This window comes from Adiantum capillus-veneris, chromosome 13, assembly GCF_014529385.1.
Source record: "Adiantum capillus-veneris isolate H3 chromosome 13, ASM1452938v2, whole genome shotgun sequence".
Lineage (NCBI taxonomy): Eukaryota > Viridiplantae > Streptophyta > Polypodiopsida > Polypodiales > Pteridaceae > Adiantum > Adiantum capillus-veneris.
In genome coordinates this window covers 43,255,659-43,276,547 of record NC_140943.1, presented here as the reverse complement: position 1 = coordinate 43,276,547, position 20,889 = coordinate 43,255,659, and the positions used below count along the sequence as shown (strand labels likewise).

The following is a 20,889-nucleotide window of genomic DNA, read 5'->3' as shown; positions in this document are numbered from 1 at the left end:
ATCCAGCGTTTTTGACTCAGACAATTCAGCCCCATCATTAGCGTTTTTGAAGATCGTTAGCAAATCAGCCTTCAGCGTTTTGTAGCGTTTTTTACAGCATGTATGCCTCAGCCTTGCAGCGTTTCCAGCAGGTGCAAACCAGCCCCTAAACGGAGTCTGACAGGTACATAACATCAGCGTTTTTGTCTTCAGCATCAACCTCGACACACCCATCGTTTTCAGCCATAAGGACAGCAGTACCACAGTCATTTTCAGCCCTGAAACAGTCCAAGAAATTCAGCATAAAGAAGATCACAGATTTCAACCTAAGTCGCCGTCGTCAATCACCGTCGTAGTCATCGGCATAGTCCCATTGCATCAATCCATTGCATACGCATTGTACACCTTTGTGCAATCAAGTAGACCACTCTCGCCGACGAGATGGGGTCTTCGGAGGAGGGTTTTACAAACTCTCGGGTGTCGTATCTCTTCTCTCTCCTTCTCTCAGTCTCATTCACTTGCACGCACAATATCCACTCACTTTGTTCGTGATCATAGCACTCTCCATAGACGGAAGTCTCTCTCCTTCCCTAAGAACTACAAGGAACCTTGAGCAATAAAGATCACTAATCTTGAGAAAATACAACATTCATTCCGCTGCACCTTACATTGGTATCAGAGCTTTGGAAGTGTTCTACATTACTCAAGAAAAAAACCACAAGAACCACAAGAATTTTCTTTGCTTGTTGCAATCGCACGAACCCAAGTTTACTTGGGCGTGGCGATTCCTAATCGTGTTTTGTTGAAGAGTGACAGAAATCCCAAGAAAGAAGGGCTTGTCCAGCCTCCCCTTGTGTCTCTTTTCACTCATTGAGAGCGGACCGTGCACTTAGCGGCCGGCCAATCGACGTGAGGTGGGAAAAAGCAACCTTGGTGTGAGCGCAAGGCTGCCACGGGGTGCGCCCGCAAAAAGGAGTAGAACTCGGGTGAAGAGAAGATCCTTCTCCAACGCGATTTGCAAGCGAAAGAAAACCTCAAGAACCCCAAGAACCCAAGATCCTCAAGACTCAAGAACCCAAGATTCTCACGAATCAAGGACCTCACGAACCTCAAGACCCTCAAGAACCCAAGTTCCTCGCGAGCTTAAGAACCCAAGACCATAGTGCATGGTCGTCACCCGAAGCGGAATGGATACTTTGCATACAGGTGATGAGCATGAGAGAGGCGACGAAGACTCGTCCCCAGCCGGAGATGATTTCTTCAACCCTCCCCCTTCGCCATCTACGCCACCAAGTGCTCCAGGCCCTATGGAGGCAATGGTCAAGCAGATGATGGCCATGATGGATAGACAAGAATACAAGCGCCTTGCTTTAGAACGCGAGCGCCTTGCTCAGGACCGTGAGCGCGACAAAAGAGCCCGTGAGGGGGACGACAGAATTGCAAGAATGGCCGCAGACCAAGCAGCCAAGGACCGCGAGCGCGACGAAAGAAACGCAAGATTTGTCGCACAACAAAAAGAAAATCGACTTGCTCTCGAACGCGAGCGCGATGAACAAAATGAACGCAAAGCAGAAAGGGACGCCAAGCGAGAAGCTCAAAGGGAGATTCGCAATCAAGAATTTATTTCCCAATTGCTAGCCTCGAAGACCGAACCACCCAAAGATCGTGGGAGTTCGTCAAGTGGCGCAAGCCACGACGCGGATTCCAACCATCCAGTTACAGAAAAGTTGACTTTCAGTAAGTATGACTGTAAGATGGATGCCACAGTTATTCATTCTTGGTTGCATCAATTTAATGCTTATTTTGTGACAACTAAGAAGACAGGAAATAGCAAAGTTTTGACGACAGCTATGTACCTTGCCCGTTATGCCATTAATTGGTACCATGCATGGCAAGAGGCACAGCTAGCCGCGCACCTAGAGGCAGCCGACGATTTCACGTCCCTCTCTTTTAGTTGGGCTGATTTCCAAGACAAGCTCAAGGCGCGGTTTATGCCACCTCAGTACCTCGCACGATTGAAGAACGATTGGCGCGCTCTCAAGCAAAATTGTATGCTGGTTATGTCTTTTTCTAATCGTGTTTTGCAGCTAGGTACCCAATTACGCATGTCGGATGATGAGCGCAAAGAGGCTTTTCTCTGTGGATTGGAAGAGTATATAAAGTATGATGTCGAGGTATTCGATCCAATCGATCTCAACAAGGCAGTAGCGATTGCTCTCCCACAGGAAATGAAGCACAACAAGGGAAATCCTAAGGAGAACAAGACTTCCACAAGTACCTCGCAGGCTTCTCAGAACCCTCAGAACGGTAGAACGGTAAGAATGGTAAGAGTGATAACTCTTCTAACCAATCTTCCAACAATATCTCATCAAAGAATTCTTCCAATGAATCTAAGGGTAAGGCTAACACAATTGCTAAACTTAAGCTTACTCCAGATGAAAAGGTAGCACAAGGAATTGTAGGAGGATACATCACTTCGGAAGAACAAAGCACGTATTCTAAGGAAGGTCGTTGTTTTCATTGTCACATTAAGGGTCACATAAAAAAGAACATGTCCTAATCTTGAATCGAATGAATCTAAAGAACCCACAGCACCCACTACATCTGTCAATGCAATGAATGATAACACGATTGTGCCCAAAGTCTCTCAGGACCCTCCCATTGATGATTCTCTCATTAAATGTTATGGTCGTACGTCGGGGCACCGTTCTTGTCACGTGACACATCCCAACACTATGTGTCAATGGACAAGCTACACCACAACAGGGTTCAGTCCAGTCAAGTCAAGTCAACTCTAGATTAGCAGTGATCTTGCACTTTTGTGAGTCTATTCGTAGACCGTGCATGCCCAGTCACTTAGCATAGATGCGTATCCTCCGGTTGCACACAGCATGATCATCGGAATTCCCATCAGAATCCATTAGCATCAGTTAGGGGAATTTTCCAGTGCATTTAGCCTATTTTCCTATTGTTTGGTTTTCACTTATTATTTTTAAGTGACTTTCCAACAAAAGTAGGTAGGGCAATTTTGCGAAGTTAATATATAAGCTAACCCAAGTTCACACTCTTTGGCAAAAGAGGCAGCAAGAGCTTCCCGCTCAACAGGCAACTTCTCAGCATCAGATCCATCGCCATCACCACCCCTCCCTTGGCGTTTCCTTCTCTAGCAGCAGATCCATGGCCTTGAAGCTTCCACCTTCTGGCGTTTTACCCACCTGCAGATCAGCCCCATCATAGCGTTTTCAAATCAGCCTTATACTGGCGTTTTTGGGTCCCTGCCCCTTCAGCGTTTTTGTCAAGCCACCACTAACGCTAGGACTGCTGCCTTGCAGCGTTTTTCAGCCTTGAATAGCCCTGCTGTTGCAGCGTTTTCAGCAGGTGAAACAGCCCCTAAAAACGCAGATTTCAGCCATTGACAAACGCAGATTCCCAGCAGATGAACAGTAGCAAATCAGCCCCCATTCGGTTGCAGAAGTCCCCCAAACTTTAGCCCAAGAAAACGCAGCCAAAACAGTCATTTTCCACCAAAACAATCCCCGAAATTCAGCGATTAGAAGATCTCAGATTTCAGTCATCAAGTCGTCGTCGTCACCACCGTCGGCGGCGGCGGCATAGTCCCATTGCATCAGTCCATTGCATACGCATTGTACACCTTTGTGCAATCAAGTAGACCACTCTCGCCGACGAGTGGGACCTTCGGAGGAGGGTTTTACAACCTCTCGGGTGTCGTATATCTTCTCTCTCCTTCTCTCAATCTCATTCACTTGCACGCACAATATCCACTCACTTTGTTCGTGATCATAGCACTCTCCATAAGACGGAAAGCTCTCTCTTTCCCTAAGAACTAAAAGGAACCTTGAGCAATAAAGATCACTAATCTTGAGAAAATACAACATTCATTCCGCTGCACCTTACATTGGTATCAGAGCTTTGGAAGTGTTCTGCATTACTCAAGGAAAGAACCACAAGAATGGTTTTTGCTTATTGCGATCGCACCAACCCAAGTTTACTTGGGCGTGGCGATTCCTAATCGTGTTTTGTTGAAGAGTGACAGGAATCCCAAGAAAGAAGGGCTTGTCCAACCTCCCCTTGTGTCTCTTTTCACTCATTGAGAGCGGACCGTGCACTTAGCGGCCGGCCAATCGAGGTGAGGTGGGAAAAAGCAACCTTGGTGTGAGCGCAAGGCCGCCAAGGGGTGCGCCCGCAAAAAAGGATAGAACTCGGGTGAAGAGAAGATCCTTCTCCAACGCGATTTGCAAGCGAAAGAAAACCTCAAGAACCCAAGATTCTCACGAATCAAGGACCTCAAGAACCTCAAGACCCTCAAGAACCCAAGTTCCTCGCGAGCTTAAGAGCCCAAGATCATAGTGCATGGTCGTCACCCAAAGCGGAATGGATACTTCGCCTACAGGTGATGAGCACGAGAGAGGCGACGGAGACCCGTCCCCACCCAGAGATGATTTCTTCAACCCTCCCCCTTCGCCATCTACGCCAGACCCTATGGAGGCAATGATGAAGCAGATGATGGTCATGATGGATAGACAGGAAGACAAGCGCCTTGCTTTAGCACGCGAGCGCGACGCAAGAAAACAAAGAAAAGAACTAAGGAAGAAAGAAGCGGCAGCACGAAACGCAGCATTGGAGGCCGATCATGCCGCTCATAGATTGGCTTTGGAGACCGAGCGTGAAGCTCGACGAGAGCTACGCACTCAAGAATTGATTGCCCAAGTCCTAGCCTCAAAGACCGAACCACCCAAAGATCGTGGGAGTACGTCAAGTGGCGAAAGCCACGACGCGGATTCCAACCATCCAGTTACAGAAAAGTTGACTTTCAGTAAGTATGACGGTAAGATGGATGCTACAATTATTCATTCTTGGTTGCATCAATTTAATGCTTATTGTGCGACAACTAAGAAGACAGGAAATAGCAAAGTTTTGACGGTAGCTATGTACCTTGCCGGTGATGCCATCAATTGATACCACGCATGGCAAGAGGCACAACTAGCCATGCACCTCGAGGCAGCCGATGGATTCACGCCCCTTTCTTTCGATTGGGCTGATTTCCAAGACAAGCTCAAGGCGCGGTTTATGCCACCTCAGTACCTTGCACGATTGAAGGACGATTGGCGAGCTCTCAAGCAAAATGGTATGCCGGTCATGTCTTTTTCTAATCGTGTTTTGCAGCTAGGTACCCAATTACGCATGTCGGATGATGAGCGCAAAGAGGCTTTTCTCTTTGGATTGGACGAGTATATCAAGTACGATGTCGAGGTATTCGATCCAATAGATCTCTACAAGGCGGTAGCAATTGCTCTCGCACAGAAGATGAAGCACAACAAGGGAAAGCCTAAGGAGAACAAGACTTCCACAAGTACCTCGCAGACTCCTCAGAACGGTAAGAACGGTAAGAATGGTAAGAATGATAACTCTTCTAACCAATCTACCAACAGTCTCTGATCAAAGAATTCTTCCAATGAATCTAAGGGTAAGGCTAACACAACTGCTAAACCTAAGCTTACTCCCGATGAAAAGGTAGCACAAGGAATTGTCGGAGGATACATCACGTCGGAAGAACAAAGCACTTATTCTAAAGAAGGTCGTTGTTTTCATTGTCACGTTAAGGGTCACATAAAAAGAACATGTCCTAAGCTTGAATCGAATGAATCTAAAGAACCCACAGCACCCACTACATGTGTCAATGCAATGAATGATAACATGATTGTGCCCACAGTTTCTCAGGACCCTCCCATTGATGATTCTCTCATTAAATGTTATGGTCGTACGTCGGGGCACTGTTTTGTCATATTGTTTGACCCAGGTAGTATGCATGATGTGATCAGTTCCTCTCTTGTTGAGAGAGCCCGCCTTGAAGTTAGTCCGAGATCTCCTATCGAGGTCTTTGTTTTTTGTCCTGGTATGGACACTCTCCTCACCGAGGAATGCCTTGATGTGTTATTTGCAATTGAACAGACTACCTTCACTAGAAGATTTGTTGTTTTTCCTCTCTCGGGATGTGATATGATTTTGGACATTCGATGGTTTCGTGATAATGACGCTCTCATGGATTTTCTGACTAACACTATAACTCTCAATGCCAAAAGTGATTCTCCTATTGTCATTCATGGAGAGGACATTGCTCATTCTCCATCTCTCATTGCTAATATGCAAGACAAGATTGACAAGATTCAGGAGAAGGAGACTCTCTCAGTCTCTTTTTCTCCACAGCATGACACACAAGATTTGCATGATTATGAGAAGCATGATGATTTGGATAAAAAAGACAAGCATGATGAAATGCATGAAGATGATGTGATTGTTCACAAGGATGATGTGTTAGTGGATGCTTTTTCTAGCGAAGCTAGCCTTATTGTAGATTCGATCACTCACCAAGAATCGATCTTGGCTTTCGAGTCGAGGTCCACAGATCCCCCACAATAAGATCCGATAGATCCCGAAGAAGCGATCTTGGCTCTCGAGCCTTGATCCAAAGAACCCTCATAGGAAGTATTATGTGTTCGCATGATTGATACGCACACATTGTTCGAGTGTTTCATTCGTGACGGTTTCCTGTATTTTAGTCAGCATCGTTATGTGATCCCTTTTACTAGGCATGACATATTGTATGTTGAGCACGTTTCTCTCATGGATGAGCACGAATGTATGCGGATTTCCATTGTGATTTGCCACAGTTGATTATTTCGATCAAACAGAAAAGATTCGATCTCATTGTTTGCATTTGTTTGATGAACGGTTTGTCATTCCGTCTCTATGTTCATCTACATTGCATACACAGTCTTTAGAGCAGACAATATTTTTCTCCTTCACTTTACATGAAATGGGTATGTTCATGGTTTTGTGTTGGAGATGGTTTCAGAAATTTTCAGCCATGGAGATTCTTGAAGACGAAAGAAGCAGGACTCTAGACAAAGTTGAAGCAAGGAAGGAGCCACAGAAGACTGTCGCTTTTGGCGTGGCCCAAAGAAGCAAGCGTTGCAGACCTTTATGAAGTTCAAGTACCGCACGACCCACACATCAGAGTGGGCTGGCGAAGAGTCCCTTCCAGGATTCCGGATGCTATTGGCGATCTCCCTCGACGCCATACAGCTCGGTAACAGTACCTCACTTTGAAAAGGAGGGGATGTCACGTGACACATCCCAACCCTATGTGTCCGTGGACAAGCTACACCACAGCAGGGTTCAATCAAGTCAAGTCAAGTCAAGTCTAGATTAGCAGTGATCTGGCACTTTTGTGAGTCTATTCGTAGACCGTGCATGCCCAGTCACTTAGCATAGATGCATATCCTCCGGTTGCACACAGCATGACCATCCGAATTCCCATCAAAATCCATTAGCATCAGTTACGGGAATTTTCCAGTGCATTTAGCCTATTTCCCTATTTTTTGGTTATTTTCAGTTATTATTTTTAAGTGACTTTCCAACAAAAGTAGGTAGGGCAATTTTGCTAAGTTAATATATAAGCAAACCCAAGTTCACACTTTCTCGCAGAAGAGGCAGCAGGAGCTTCCCGCTCATAAGGCAACTTCTCAATAGTAACCCCCCTCAGCATCAGATCCATCGCCATAACCACCCCTCCCTTGGCGTTTCCTTCTCTAGCAGCAGATCCATCCCCTTGAAGCTTCCACCTTCTGGCGTTTTACCCACCTGCAGATCAGCCCCATCATAGCGTTTTCAAATCAGCCTTATGTTGGCGTTTTTGGGTCCCTACCCCTTCAGCGTTTTTGTCAAGCCACCACTAACGCTAGGACTGCTGCCTTGCAGCGTTTTTTGAGCCTTGAATAGCCATGCTGGTGCAGCGTTTTCAGGAGGTACAACAGCCCCTAAAAACGCAGATTTCAGCCATTGACAAACGCAGATTCCCAGCAGATGAATAGTAGCAGATCAGCCCCCAATCGGTTGCAGAAGTCCCCCCAACTTTAGCTCATGAAAACGCAGCCAAAACAGTCATTTTCAACCACCAAAACAGTCCCCGAAATTCAGCGATTAGAAGATCTCAGATTTCAGCCATCATGTCGTCGTCGTCACCACCGTCGTCGTCATCGGCATAGTCCCATTGCATCAGTCCATTGCATACGCATTGTACACCTTTGTGCAATCAAAGTTAGATCACTCGCCGACGAGAGTGGGGCCTTCAGGGGAGGGTTTTACAACCTCCGGGTGTCGTATCTCTTCTCTCTCCTTCTCTCAGTCTCATTCACTTGCACGCACAATATCCACTCACTCTGTTCGTGATCATAGCACTCTTCATAAGACGGAAAGCTCTCTCTTTCCCTAAGAACTAAAAGGAACCTTGAGCAGTAAACATCACTAATCTTGAGAAAATACAACATTCATTCCGCTGCACCTTACAGTTTTGTCATATTGTTTGACCCAAGTAGTATGCATGATGTGATCAGTTCCTCTCTTGTTGAGAGAGCCTGCCTCGAAGTTAGTCGGAGATCTCCTATCGAGGTCTCTGGCTTTCGTCCCGGTATGGACGCTCTCATCACGAAGGAGTGCCTTGATGTGTTGTTTGCAATTCAACAGACTGCCTTCACTAGAAGATTTGTTGTTTCTCCTCTCTCAGGATGTGATATGATTTTGGGCATTCGATTGTTTCGTGATAATGACGCTCTCATGAAATTTACGGCTAACACTGTAACTCTCAATGCCCACAGTGATTCTCCTATTGTCATTCATGGAGAGGACATTGCTCCTTCTCCATCTCTCATTGCTACTATGCAAGACAAGGTTGAAAGGATTCGGGATAAGGAGATTCTCTCAATCTCTTTTTCTCCACAGTATGACACACAGAATTTGCATGATTATGAGAAGCATGATGATTTGAAGGATAATGATTTGCATAATGATTTGAATGACAATGACAAGCGTGATGATTTGCATGATCAAGATGTGATTTCTCACAAGCATGATGAATTGCATGAAGATGATGTGATTGTTCACAAGGATGATGTGTTAGTTGATGCTTTTTCTAGCGAAGCTAACCTCGTTGTAGATTCGATCAATCACCAAGAATCGATCTTGGCTTTCGAGTCGAGGTCCACAGATCCCCCACAAGAAGATTCGATAGATCCCGAAGAAGCGATCTTGGCTCTCGAGCCTTGGTCGAAAGAACCCTAACAGGAAGTATTATGTGTTCGCATGATTGATACGCACGCATTGTTCGAGTGTTTCATTCGTGACGGTTTTCTCTATTTTAGTCAGCATCCTTATGTGATCCCTTTTTCTAGGCATAACATATTGTATGTTGAGCACGTTTCTCTCATGGATGAGCACGAATGTATGCGGATTGTTCATGAAAAGTTAAAAAGTTTGTATGTAAGGAAGTCACATTCCATGTCTCTTCCTTGGCATGACACAGTTTCCGAAAGAGCACATGATAGTATGAACACCAAGCATGGGCATTTCCATTGTGATTTGCCACAGTTGATTGATTTCGATCAAACAGAAAAGATTCGACCTCATTGTTTGCATGTGTTTGATGAACGGGCTGTCACTCCGTCTCTATGTTCATCTACATTGCATACACAGTCTTTAGAGACGACACGATTTTTTTCCTTCACTTTACATGGAATGGGTATGTTCATGGTTTTGTGTTGGAGATGGTTTCAGGAATTTTCAGCCATGGAGATTCTCGAAGACGGAAGAAGCAGGTCTCTAGACGAAGTTGAAGCAAGGAAGGAGCCACAAAAGACTGAGTCGCTTTCGGCGCGGCCCAAAGAAGCAAGCGTTGCAGACCTTTATGAAGTTCAAGTACCGCTCGACCCACACAGCAGAGTGTGCCAACGAAGAGTCCCTTCCAGGATTCAGGATGTTGTTGGCGATCTCCCTCGACGCCATACAGTTCAGTACCAGTACCTCACTTTGAAAAGGAGGGGATGTCACGTGACACATCCCAACCCTATGTGTCCGTGGACAAGCTACACCACAACAGGGTTCAGTCAGTCCAGTCAGTTTAGATTAGCAATGATCTGGCACTTTTGTGAGTCTATTCGTAGACCCTTCATGCCCAGTCACTTAGCATAGATGCATATCCTCCGGTTGCACACAGCATGATCATCGGAATTCCCATCAGAATCCATTAGCATCAGTTAGGGGAATTTTCCAGTGCATTTAGCCTATTTTCCTATTTTTGGTTATTTTCACTTATTATTTTTAAGTGACTTTCCAACAAAAGTAGGTAGGGCAGTTTTGCTAAGTTAATATATAAGCAAACTCAAGTTAGCACTTTCTGGCAGAAGAGGCAACAGGAGCTTCCCGCTCAACAGGCAACTTCTCAGCAGTACCCCCCTCAACACTTAGCCTCGCCATCCTCCCACTTCCCTTGGCGTTTTCTTCACAAAAGCCTCGCCTACAAGTTCCCATCCTTGGCGTTTTTACCCCTCTGCAGCAGCCCAAGCATCAGCGTTTTGGTCGCTAGCAGAGCACTAAGATCCAGCGTTTTTGACTCAGACAATTCAGCCCCATCATTAGCGTTTTTGAAGATCGTTAGCAAATCAGCCTTCAACGTTTTGTCGCGTTTTTCACAGCATGTATGCCTCAGCCTTGCAGCATTTCCAGCAGGTGCAAACCAGCCCCTAAACGCAGCCTGACAGGTACATAACATCAGCGTTTTTGTCTTCAGCATCAACCTCGACACACCCATCGTTTTCAGCCATAAGGACAGCAGTACCACAGTCATTTTCAGCCCTGAAACAGTTCAAGAAATTCAGCATAAAGAAGATCACAGATTTCAGCCTAAGTCGCCGTCGTCAATCACCGTCGTCGTCATCGGCATAGTCCCATCGAATCAGTCCATTGCATACGCATTGTACACCTTTGTGCAATCAAGTAGACCACTCTCGCCGACGAGAGTGGGGCCTTCGGAGGAGGGTTTTACAAACTCTCGGGTGTCGTATCTCTTCTCTCTCCTTCTCTCAGTCTCATTCACTTGCACGCACAATATCCACTCACTTTGTTCGTGATCATAGCAGTCTCCATATACGGAAGCCTCTCTCCTTCCCTAAGAACTAAAAGGAACCTTGAGCAATAAAGATCACTAATCTTGAGAAAATACAACATTCATTCCGCTCCACCTTACAGTACCATTCTTATCGTGCCAAGGCATGCCCAAGTGAACGTCGCAATTGCCCAACTTCATGATGTGGAAATCAGCTTTTGCATGATAATCTTAAATAGTCACTAGAAGAACACCAATGAGCGGTACCACTTTCTGAGTTTGCCCCGTGGCTAGCTCGGCTTCAATTTCTCCACCCTCTGCATCATAATCAAAGTGCATCTGCTTTAAGAATTCTGGATGGATGAAGTTCTCTGTAGCTTCGGCGTCAAAGAAAATAAGGGCTTTGAAGCCATTGACTTTGCCATATGCTCGACACGATTCATTTGTACTCTCAAGGCGTATGCCATGAATATCAGGAGCAAACCAACGGTCGAAGACTCTCAAATCAGCGTTTTCAACAGCAGCACTTCAGTGTTTTTCAAGCAGTGGAACCAGCGTTCTGCAAGCCTCAAGACCAGCGTCTTTATACAGCGTTAAACCTGCGTTTTCAGCCCGGCATGGTGGCGTTTTTGGACCAGTACATCAGCGTTTTACACCTGCAGCAGTCAGCGTTTTTGGACCAGCAAGGGGCAGCGTTTTTTTGCGACAGCAAATCGGCCAATAAGAAATAGCAGAAGGAAAACCAGTTCAGCCAGTCACCGTCGTCGTCCGCTCGTCTTTACAACATTCAGTTTTCAGCCTTAGCATCGTCGACCTCGACATAGCACCACTTAGATTTGCATCAGCATCTTGTACCAGATTGTGCAATCAATAGAATAGACTTCTCTCACCATCGAGAGAAGGGCCTTCGGAGGAGGGTTTGACAACTTCCTGGTGTCGTATTCTTCTCTCTCTATCTCTCAGTCTCATGTACCTTCATACACAGTGTTCTCCACTTTGTTTGTGTCCATTGCACTCTCTCACTAAAGGAACGGAAGGCTCTCCCTTCCGTAAGTAAAAGGAACCCTTGAGCACAGTTCGGAGCACTCATCTTGAGCAAAGTTCAACACACTTCCGTTGCACCTTACAAAGAAGGCCGATGCTTCGGATGTTTTCGAACGGGGCATACATTTACTACATGTCCTAAGCGAACCTCGACATCTTAAGAGAAACCTTCTGCTCCCACGACAGAACAATCCTCAAGGCCACCTCCAGCCAAGAGAGCTAGACCCGCTATTGGACTAGTCCTCAATATCTATGGCATACGCCTTGAAAGTACAAATGAATTGTGTCGAGCATATGGCAAAGTCAACCGCTTGAAAGCCCTAATTTTCTTTTACCCCGGAGCTATAGAGAATTTCATCCATATAGAAATCTTGAAGCAAATGCACTTTGATTATGATGCAGAGGGTGCAGAAATTGAAGTTGAGCTAGCCACGGGGAAAACTCAAAAAGTGGTACCGCTCATTGGTACTCTTCCAGTGACTATCCAAGATTATCATGGAAAAGCCGATTTCCACATATGAAGTTGGGCAATTGCGACGTTCTCTTGGGCATGCCTTGGCACAATAAGAATGATGCGACTCTCCACGTTCAGAACCGAACCATCACCGTGATGCAGAAGGGCAAGCCAGTTGTCTGAACAAAACCCTGAATGAACTCTCTAGTTGTTTTTATAGTTAGCTACTTTTGAACACTGTGTGAGAAAGTATTGTTTGAAATTTGTTAGAAATGGATGCTATATGTTTTAAACCTGTCTTGGTGCCAATTTGAACTATTTGACTCTAGTTTTAATACTGGTTTCATTGATTGGTGATTTACTCCCGGGAGCAGTAGTGAGAAATGTTGTTTTGATATTTGTTTGAACCTGAAAACGACGCAGACGGGATGTCTAGGGAGCGTTTCGTTGTATGCCAGAAAACCTTCGAGCGACGCAGATGGGATGTCTGGGGAGCGTTTGGTTGTATGCTTGAACCTCCAAGCGACGCAAGCTGCAGTCTAGGGAGCATTTGGTTGTATAGTCCTCTGAGCTGTCACGTGACACATCCCAACCCTATGTGTCCGTGGACAAGCTACACCACAGCAAAGTTCAGTCAGTTCAATCAAGTCTAGATTAGCAGTGATCTGGCTCTTTTGTGAGTCTATTCGTAGACCGTGCATGCCAAGTCACTTAGCATAGATGCATATCCTCCAGTTGCACACAGCATGATCATCAGAATTCCCATCAAAATCCATTAGCATCAGTTAGGGGAATTTTCCAGTGCATTTAGCCTATTTTCCTATTTATTGGTATTTTCACTTATTATTTTTAAGTGACTTTCCAACAAAAGTAGGTAGGGCAATTTTGCTAAGGTAATATATAAGCAAACCCAAGTTAGCATTTTCTGGCAGAAGAGGCAGCAGGAGCTTCCCGCTCAACAGACAACTTCTCAGCAGTACCCCCCTCAGCATCAGATCCATCGCCATCACCACCCCTCCCTTGGCGTTTTTCTCCCATAGCTTCCTAGATCCAGCATCGCCGTCAACCACCATTGCCTGGCGTTTTACCCATAGCAGATCAGCGTTTTTCTCATGACAATCATCAACGATTTCAGCCATTGACTAACGCTAGCTTCAGTAGCAGATTTCAGCGTTTTTGTAGCAGATCAGCGGTAGCGTTTTTGGCAAGTAAAAGGACAGCCCAGCGTTGATGATTCTCCGCCAAAAGGTGCCACAGTTCAGCGTTTTTGGACCAGCCCTCTCAGTGTTTTTGATCAGCAGATTTCAGCCTTGAAGAAACGCAGATTTTTCAGCAGACAAGTCGCAGTAGAACCACCCCAAGTTGGTTGCCGAAGTTTCCCCCATCTTTAGCCCAAGAAAACGCAGCCAAAACAGTCATTTTCAGCCACCGAAACAGTCCCGAAAATCAGCCATTAGAAGATCCCAGATTTCAGCCATCAAGTCGTCGTCGTCATCGGCATAGTCCCATTGCATCAGTCCATTGCATACGCATTGTACACCTTTGTGCAATCAAAGTAGACCACTCTCGCCGACGAGAGTGGGACCTTCGGAGGAGGGTTTTACAACCTCTCGGGTGTCGTATCTCTTCTCTCTCCTTCTCTCAGTCTCATTCACTTGCACGCACAATATCCACTCACTTTGTTCGTGATCATAGCACTCTCCATAAGACGGAAAGCTCTCTCTTTCCCTAAGAACTAAAAGGAACCTTGAGCAATAAGGATCACTAATCTTGAGAAAATACAACATTCATTCCGCTGCACCTTACATGAGCTCATGGCCCGGACCTATTTAGGTTATTTGCGGATGGAGTGACGAGGTAGTTGTTGAGTAGCTTCATACCGCAGACCGTTTGTCTGGGGGTAGTGCTCAGCGGCGCTATTTGTTGTGTCTGTAACATGCATATGTGAGCATTTGTGTTGCATTGTGATGTGCCAACTACTGAATATTCCTAATTGGATGAGATTGCCTGGGTATGTAATTTAAGTGCATCAAGACACCCATGGAAGATCAGTGCGGTCTGGGTGTGATGGCTAATTTTACGTCGGAATATCAAGAGTTCCGATCTGGATGAAAGGAGAATCCAACTCCTTAACAAAAGAGCCGAAAGGAGAAGCCAACTCCTTAACAAAAAAAGAGCAAATTGATTGTCCCTCGAAAATTTTTGAGCTAACTTGAGTTGTTTTGCAGATATTTTGTAATCGCAGACAATTTCTTTCTTTCAAGAAGGGAGGATGTCACAAACTGCTGACATGTCAAGCCACTGAAGAACGGAGCCAGCTTGCAGATCTGGGCCGAGGGGCCTAAACCCTAGAAGCAGCAGAAGAAGTTGAAGTTCTCACCAACTTACAGATCCTCGCCGAGTGGGTCTTATTTTTAAGAAGTTCCCGCCAACTTATGTGACCCCGTCCGATGGGGCCCAAATGACCTAAAGAGAATAAATAAAGCAAGACCCACACACACACACACACACACACACACACAAAAGGACTTGCGTATTCAATTGATGACGTTGTAGCATGTTGTACGGACGCCCGGATTTTGCGTTGACTTGCTGACGTGGCAGCCTGTACGGATTTCCGCGTTTCGTGCTGACTATGCTGACGTGGCAGCCTATATGGATTTCTGTGATTTACGCTCGCTGATTTTCAGCACCAACCCTTGGGCCAATTGCTTTTGAGTTTCAAGCTTTTCATGTAAACTGCTTTTCAAGGCCAAGGGCCTTTAAATAAGTGCATAGGGCTGAGTCTCTGGTACACTTCAGTGAGAAGGTGCAAAGCGCAAGTACCGGCATTGTTTTGAGTTCAACTAATATAAAGAAATACCGAAAGGGGCGCCAAGGTTTGGGGCCAATACTCTCTTGGGTTGGAACTTCGCCACTCCCCGTGTCGTCTCTCTTTCAGTTCAGTTGTTATTGAAGTGCTAAAAGTTTGTTCGGTCTGTTCTTTTCCGTTGACACGTGGTGCCCGTCTTGTGACAGCCACCAGAACCTTAGCCTAGCCTCGTCGTGATTGCAGACCCCTTATCGTCGACACCGCTAGCAATTCCGACATTCAGCTGCAACGTCGTCGTCGTTGTCAGCACAGTACCCCGGCACCTAGGACCCCTGGTACCTTGGATCGGCATAAGGATCCACAGAACCTCGTCGTCGAAATAGAACCCATCAAGAACCTCGTCATCGTCGTCGACGCAGATCCACAAGCCCGTCAAGAACCTCGGCGTCGTCGACATAGATCCACACCCATCAAGAACCTCGTACTCAACATAGACCCAGTAGTACTTCGTTGTCGACATCATCGTCGTCGACGTAGACCCAGTAGTACCCAGCATCAGTAGCATCGGTACCAATACCCAGCATCAATACCCATTAGCATCAGTACCTCAACATTTAGTCATTGTAAATTTGTATGAGAATTGTGCAAGACAAACGAAAGTACTTGCTCTGGCAACAGAGCAAGGGGGGCGTTGAGGGTTTGGGAACTGACATTCAATGTCATCTCTCTCTCTCTCTCTCTCTCTCTCTCTCTCTCTCTCTCTCTCTCTCTCTCTCTCTCTCTCTCTCTCTCTCTCTCTCTCTCTCTCTCTCTCTCTCTCTCTCTCTCTCTCTCTCTTTCAGTTCAGTTCTCTCAAGTGAAGTAAAGTGTCCCTTGTGTTTGTGGGAGTACTAGATCCGAGCTAAATCCTTAAACACTTCTGCTGCACCTGACATGTATCCGTGCAATTTATGTCAAGTAAGATGCCGCCCTTCGCACCTTGGAGTGTTCCATGAACCACCTCCCGAGAAGGTGACGTCAATCTGTTGTACAAACTCAAGGGTTCAAATGGTGTCCTGGTAGCCTGAAAACGTCTCAAACCTAACGGCCTGACCCTCTTCCTTGAATTCCTTGGTCTTCTTGCTCATCTGCTCACTGTCAGAAGATGACAAGCTCTCCTCCTCCAAACTACTAAATGGCCTTCCATGCCCTTTAGACTTTTTCAAAAATTTACTTTTCTTGTCCTTCTTGCTTTTTCTCCGTTTCGTCCGCCTTTTCTCATCCTCTCTAAAACTAGACGACAGCGAATTGTCGGAACTTGCTGAAGAAGAGAAAAATATGAGTCATCCTCGAAACAAGCACACTTCTTAGATCTGCTTGCCACCTCGAAACTCGACTTCAGGCCCAAATAACCAGGGAGATCCACCGTTTTTTCCTTTTCTTCTAAGAGTGCTTCAAGCCTTCATTATTTGGTTTATCTTCTGGTCAAGAGCTCTATCCATCTCTTTCTGAAAGTACAGCTTCCCCTCTTCTACACTCTTCTGTCCTTTCAGCTTTCCTCCCGACCTGAGAGGATAATCAATGGCCTAACGCCATCTCGAGTGAATCTTATCAATTGGGTAATTCTTCAGGTGTTTCGCAAATCTTGGGTCTCTGGAGCACTTCATCAATCTTTTCACACACGTGTCAACCTGCACTTGGCGTTTGTACTCCACTCTGACAAACTTCCCTTCCAAAAATTTCTCCAATTCTTCGTTGTTTCTTCAATTCCCGCGCCGGATTTCAACCTTTCTTTGCTTGCCCATCGAGAGGCGTTATCTCTGTCAGATTCTCCATGAAAACCCATGTGTAATCTAGGGATCTTTATGGCTTATGCCCTTTAAGACTGAACATGAAGACGGGAGCCCCGATGCGCGATGGACGAAGGGTGGGAGTGGCTGATAAGTCCGGGGTCGGGACACGAAGATTCTTTCACAAAAACCTGTGTGCTTTGCAAAAGGGATCAGATCCTCCGTAGAAGAAGAATCTTTTTGAGCTTTGATACCACTATAACCAAAATGCATTTCAAAACACCAACCAGAATGCAGCCCTTTGAGAGAGTCCCCAATCATTGCCTTGCATAGCATTTCAATATGCTCACAAAATTTGCCAAAAGCAACTGGCTGAGAGCACCACACATTGTCGTCATTTTGCCCCTCCACGGCAAGCATTTCAAAACGCCACCAAGATTACCGGCAGAGCATAAGCACACGAGTTTCCACTGCAAGCGTTTCAAAACACTGCGCCAAGCCCCTTGTTTCCACTGTGAAAATGAGCCTCATCGGCGGGTTCAATAGGCTCCGCTCGACAGCATTTCAAAACACAAGCAAAGAGCTATCTGTCGCCACCACAAGAGACTCACAATGCTGGTGGACAGCTTGCCCCCCTTCTGTTCCCAGCCTTTCAAAACGCCGACACCTAAGCTTTTCTTCAAAAACACCGATGGCAAGATAACACAATAGCTTCTCTTCGGTTTCTCTTCTCCACCATGCCCCCTTGCGATCACCGAACACAAAGCTCTGATACCATGTCAAAGTCGATGATGCGGAAGCGTAAAGCAATGGGGTGAATACACAAGAAGAAGAGAGTTTTAACGTCGTAGGAAACTATCCAAAGAGAGCTTAAAGATCTAGCCGACGAGGAGAGTTGAACTCAAGACCACTTATTCAGGAGGGAAATGGCATAACCAATCTACCACACTTGGGTGATAGAAAGGTTATACTATTTTCCTCTTTTATTAGCGCACACACACACACACCCGAGAAGAAGAGAGTTTTAACATCGTAGGAAACTATTCCAAGAGACCTTAAAGATCTAGCCGACGAGGAGAGTTGAACTCAAGACAAGTCTTTCACAAGGGATGGCATAACCAATCTACCACACTTGGGTGAGAGAGAGAGAGAGAGAGAGAGAGAGATTGTTGAACCAACCAACCTTGGCAATGAATTGACGATTATACAATGGGCACTAGGTGTACTTATATAGTCAACTTAGCAAATTGCCCTACTCAGAGTTCGACAAATAAGTAAAATAAATACCTAAAGCCAAAATAAATATTGGGATCACATTGGGTAGTTCACTTGAGATGCCTAAACTTTAGCACAATTACCTCTCTCTAGAGGGGAGATGTCACAATTGGATGATGTGCCATAGCCTAGACGGGACCTTAAGAGAGGAGGAAGAGTTGACTTGGACGGACATGGAGAGGACGGACAAAAATATGGCCATAAAGTCCCATGATTTGCGGCGATATTCATGCCGTGTTTTGCGTCAGAAACACGGACTGACATGGCACGTTGTAGGACACTTGACTCAGCAATTATGAAAAGCAGTTGACTTTTGTAGCTTTTGGACTCGCTTTGAAACTTGTAAAAGCAAGCCAAGGCCTTTACGTATAAGCCTAGGGGGAGTTATTTTCCGGCACTCCCCGACAGTTGTACTTACGAAGAGCAATAATAAAGAAATACCGTTAGAGGCCAATGCATCTGGGAATGAAGCTCTATCACTCCATGACTCATCTTAAGTGTGTTGTTCGCTTTCAGTTCAAGTGCTTGAGTGCTAAAGTTGTTTCCAATTGTTATTTCCATCAGCCCGTGGTGCCCTTCCAGTTAAATACAACCACCTTTGAAGATGAAACAAATATCTGCAATTGTATTGGACACATAAAAGAAGTGCCAAAAATATGTACAAACTGCTCTAAGATGCCTAGCAAACTAGACCTCTCTCTCTCTCTCTCTCTCTCTCTCTCTCTCTCTCTCTCTCTCTCTCTCTCTCTCTCTCTCTCTCAAAACTAGTTTTCTTGGTCCTTTCGAATGAGGACTTTGATATAGCTATGTTTGAGGACAAATTGTCAGGCTCCATTGTTTCTAGTGAAGATATCTTTCTCAAAGTTGCGCGAGAGAGAGAGTTGAAGATATGCCATCACCACATGGTGATGATCTACAATGCCCGTGCATATGCATTGTCAGTCCGTTTTGCCCATTTATTGGTTTTTATGTTAATGAGGCATAAATTTAGCTGATATGGCACATTAGCTTTTTCAACACAAATCATTATATGTATAGGGTGGCATTTTTATTAGATGTGTCAACCCTAAATTGGGGTGCCCTCAGTTTACAGCACCGTGCGTTACTTCCTTAGTACAAAGGTGATCCTCAAATTTGGTTTAGAAAGTTTTGGAGCTTCTTCATCTCATGATTGCATCAATCCATTTTCACGTGCGGAGACACTTTACTTTTCGACCATAAGTAATTCAAACATGCCCACCACTTCCAAACATTTGCAAATGTTCCCCAGCACAAAGGAGCCCAAGTTTTCAACATTCCTAGCTTTTTTCATGTGTGTGAGTATCCAAACTCACCATGTGAGAGCCTTGTAAGTTTGTTCCCTCCTATTGAAAAAGCTTATCACTACTTATTTCAAGTGCCCCTAATCGACTTCAACGAACAGTAATTTAGCCAACTATGCAACGGCCAATGATGATCACAAAAAAGTGAGTTCATTATAGGGACTAAGGAACCATACCAGCTGCCAATGCCGTGTTGCAATGTTTCAAAGGCTCAAAATTTGTGAGGAAGAGGAGGGCCGAGGCTGCTCTGCGACCAATAGCCTTGCAACACAATGCTTGATCTTGACAAGGTGGGAGCACATGGAGCCTCTCCTTGCGGTTTCCAGTGAAGGAGGCGTGTGGTTGAGACGCTCTCATTACGGAGAGGGAGGAATGGCCAGGTAACCTGCGGCTTCGTGGACAGAACCCACTTCTCTCAAAGGTTCTAATGACGAAGGTCCTGCAGGGGCTGCTGTTTATCCCGCGAAACTCCCTGTTCCGGCTCCAAGGGTATGGTCGGCTAAGACCTGTAGCCATTGCGTCTCTCATGCACCCAACTTCCTTATGTGGCCACGGAGTCCTCTAGTCTATCGTGCTTCTTAACAAGCTGATAAAAGGTGCTAAAGTCTAAGATGTAATTGACCAGTAAAGAGGGGTGTCAGCTCCCTCGTCACTAAATGACACCTCCCAAGAGAGGTGGGATCAATGGCCCACAATAGGCGTCGCGAGGCGGGTGCAATCCGGGTCGTCCGATCGACATTTAAAGTAAGTGTGAATTAGACGTGAACTTGGAGATATGTGCAACACACCAAATTTGGTGTGAACTTGGTGTGAACTCGACGTGAACACGGTGTGAATTATGTGTGAATTGGAGAGGGCCTGCACACCACACCAAATTTGGTGTGAACTCGGTGCGAACTCGGTGCGAGCTAGGTGTAAACTTGTCCGCGACGTCGTGATCTATAAACTTATCCCACACACACCTTTCAACGAGCGCGTGAGCCTAGTGGTTAGAGTCAATCCCGTGGGGGAGAGGGTAGTGGGTTCAAGTCTCGGATCCGAGAAAGTGGAAATCTTTTGCATTCCGTAAGCAATCCAACGGTCACGATCAACCGGTGATCGTGAGCCATTGATCCCACCTCCAAATGGAGGTGTCAATTAGTAACGAGGGTGTCAGCTATATATAGCAGCAATAAACAAAAAAGGGAAAATTACCAAAATACCCCTCTAATTTGTGGAAATTCCCAAAATACCCCTCAAATTTTAAACATTCCCAAAATACCCCCAATATTTTGTCA

General features: G+C 45.6%; 1 protein-coding gene across 2 annotated transcripts in view; it reads right to left on the bottom strand.

The window, feature by feature from the left end:
- Positions 1-20,190, bottom strand: part of LOC147443884 (Photosystem II reaction center PsbP family protein) — a 41,957-nt gene extending 21,767 nt beyond the window's left edge. The window contains exon 1 of one of the 2 annotated variants that reach the window (XM_086526692.1): positions 19,789-20,190. In XM_086526692.1, the coding sequence (XP_086382818.1) occupies positions 19,789-20,140 (352 nt within the window). In that variant the 5' untranslated portion in view covers positions 20,141-20,190. The remainder of the gene's footprint in view (positions 1-19,788) is intronic. The other variant, XM_086526691.1, reaches the window with a different exon arrangement.
- Between the last annotated feature and the right edge of the window lie 699 nt (positions 20,191-20,889).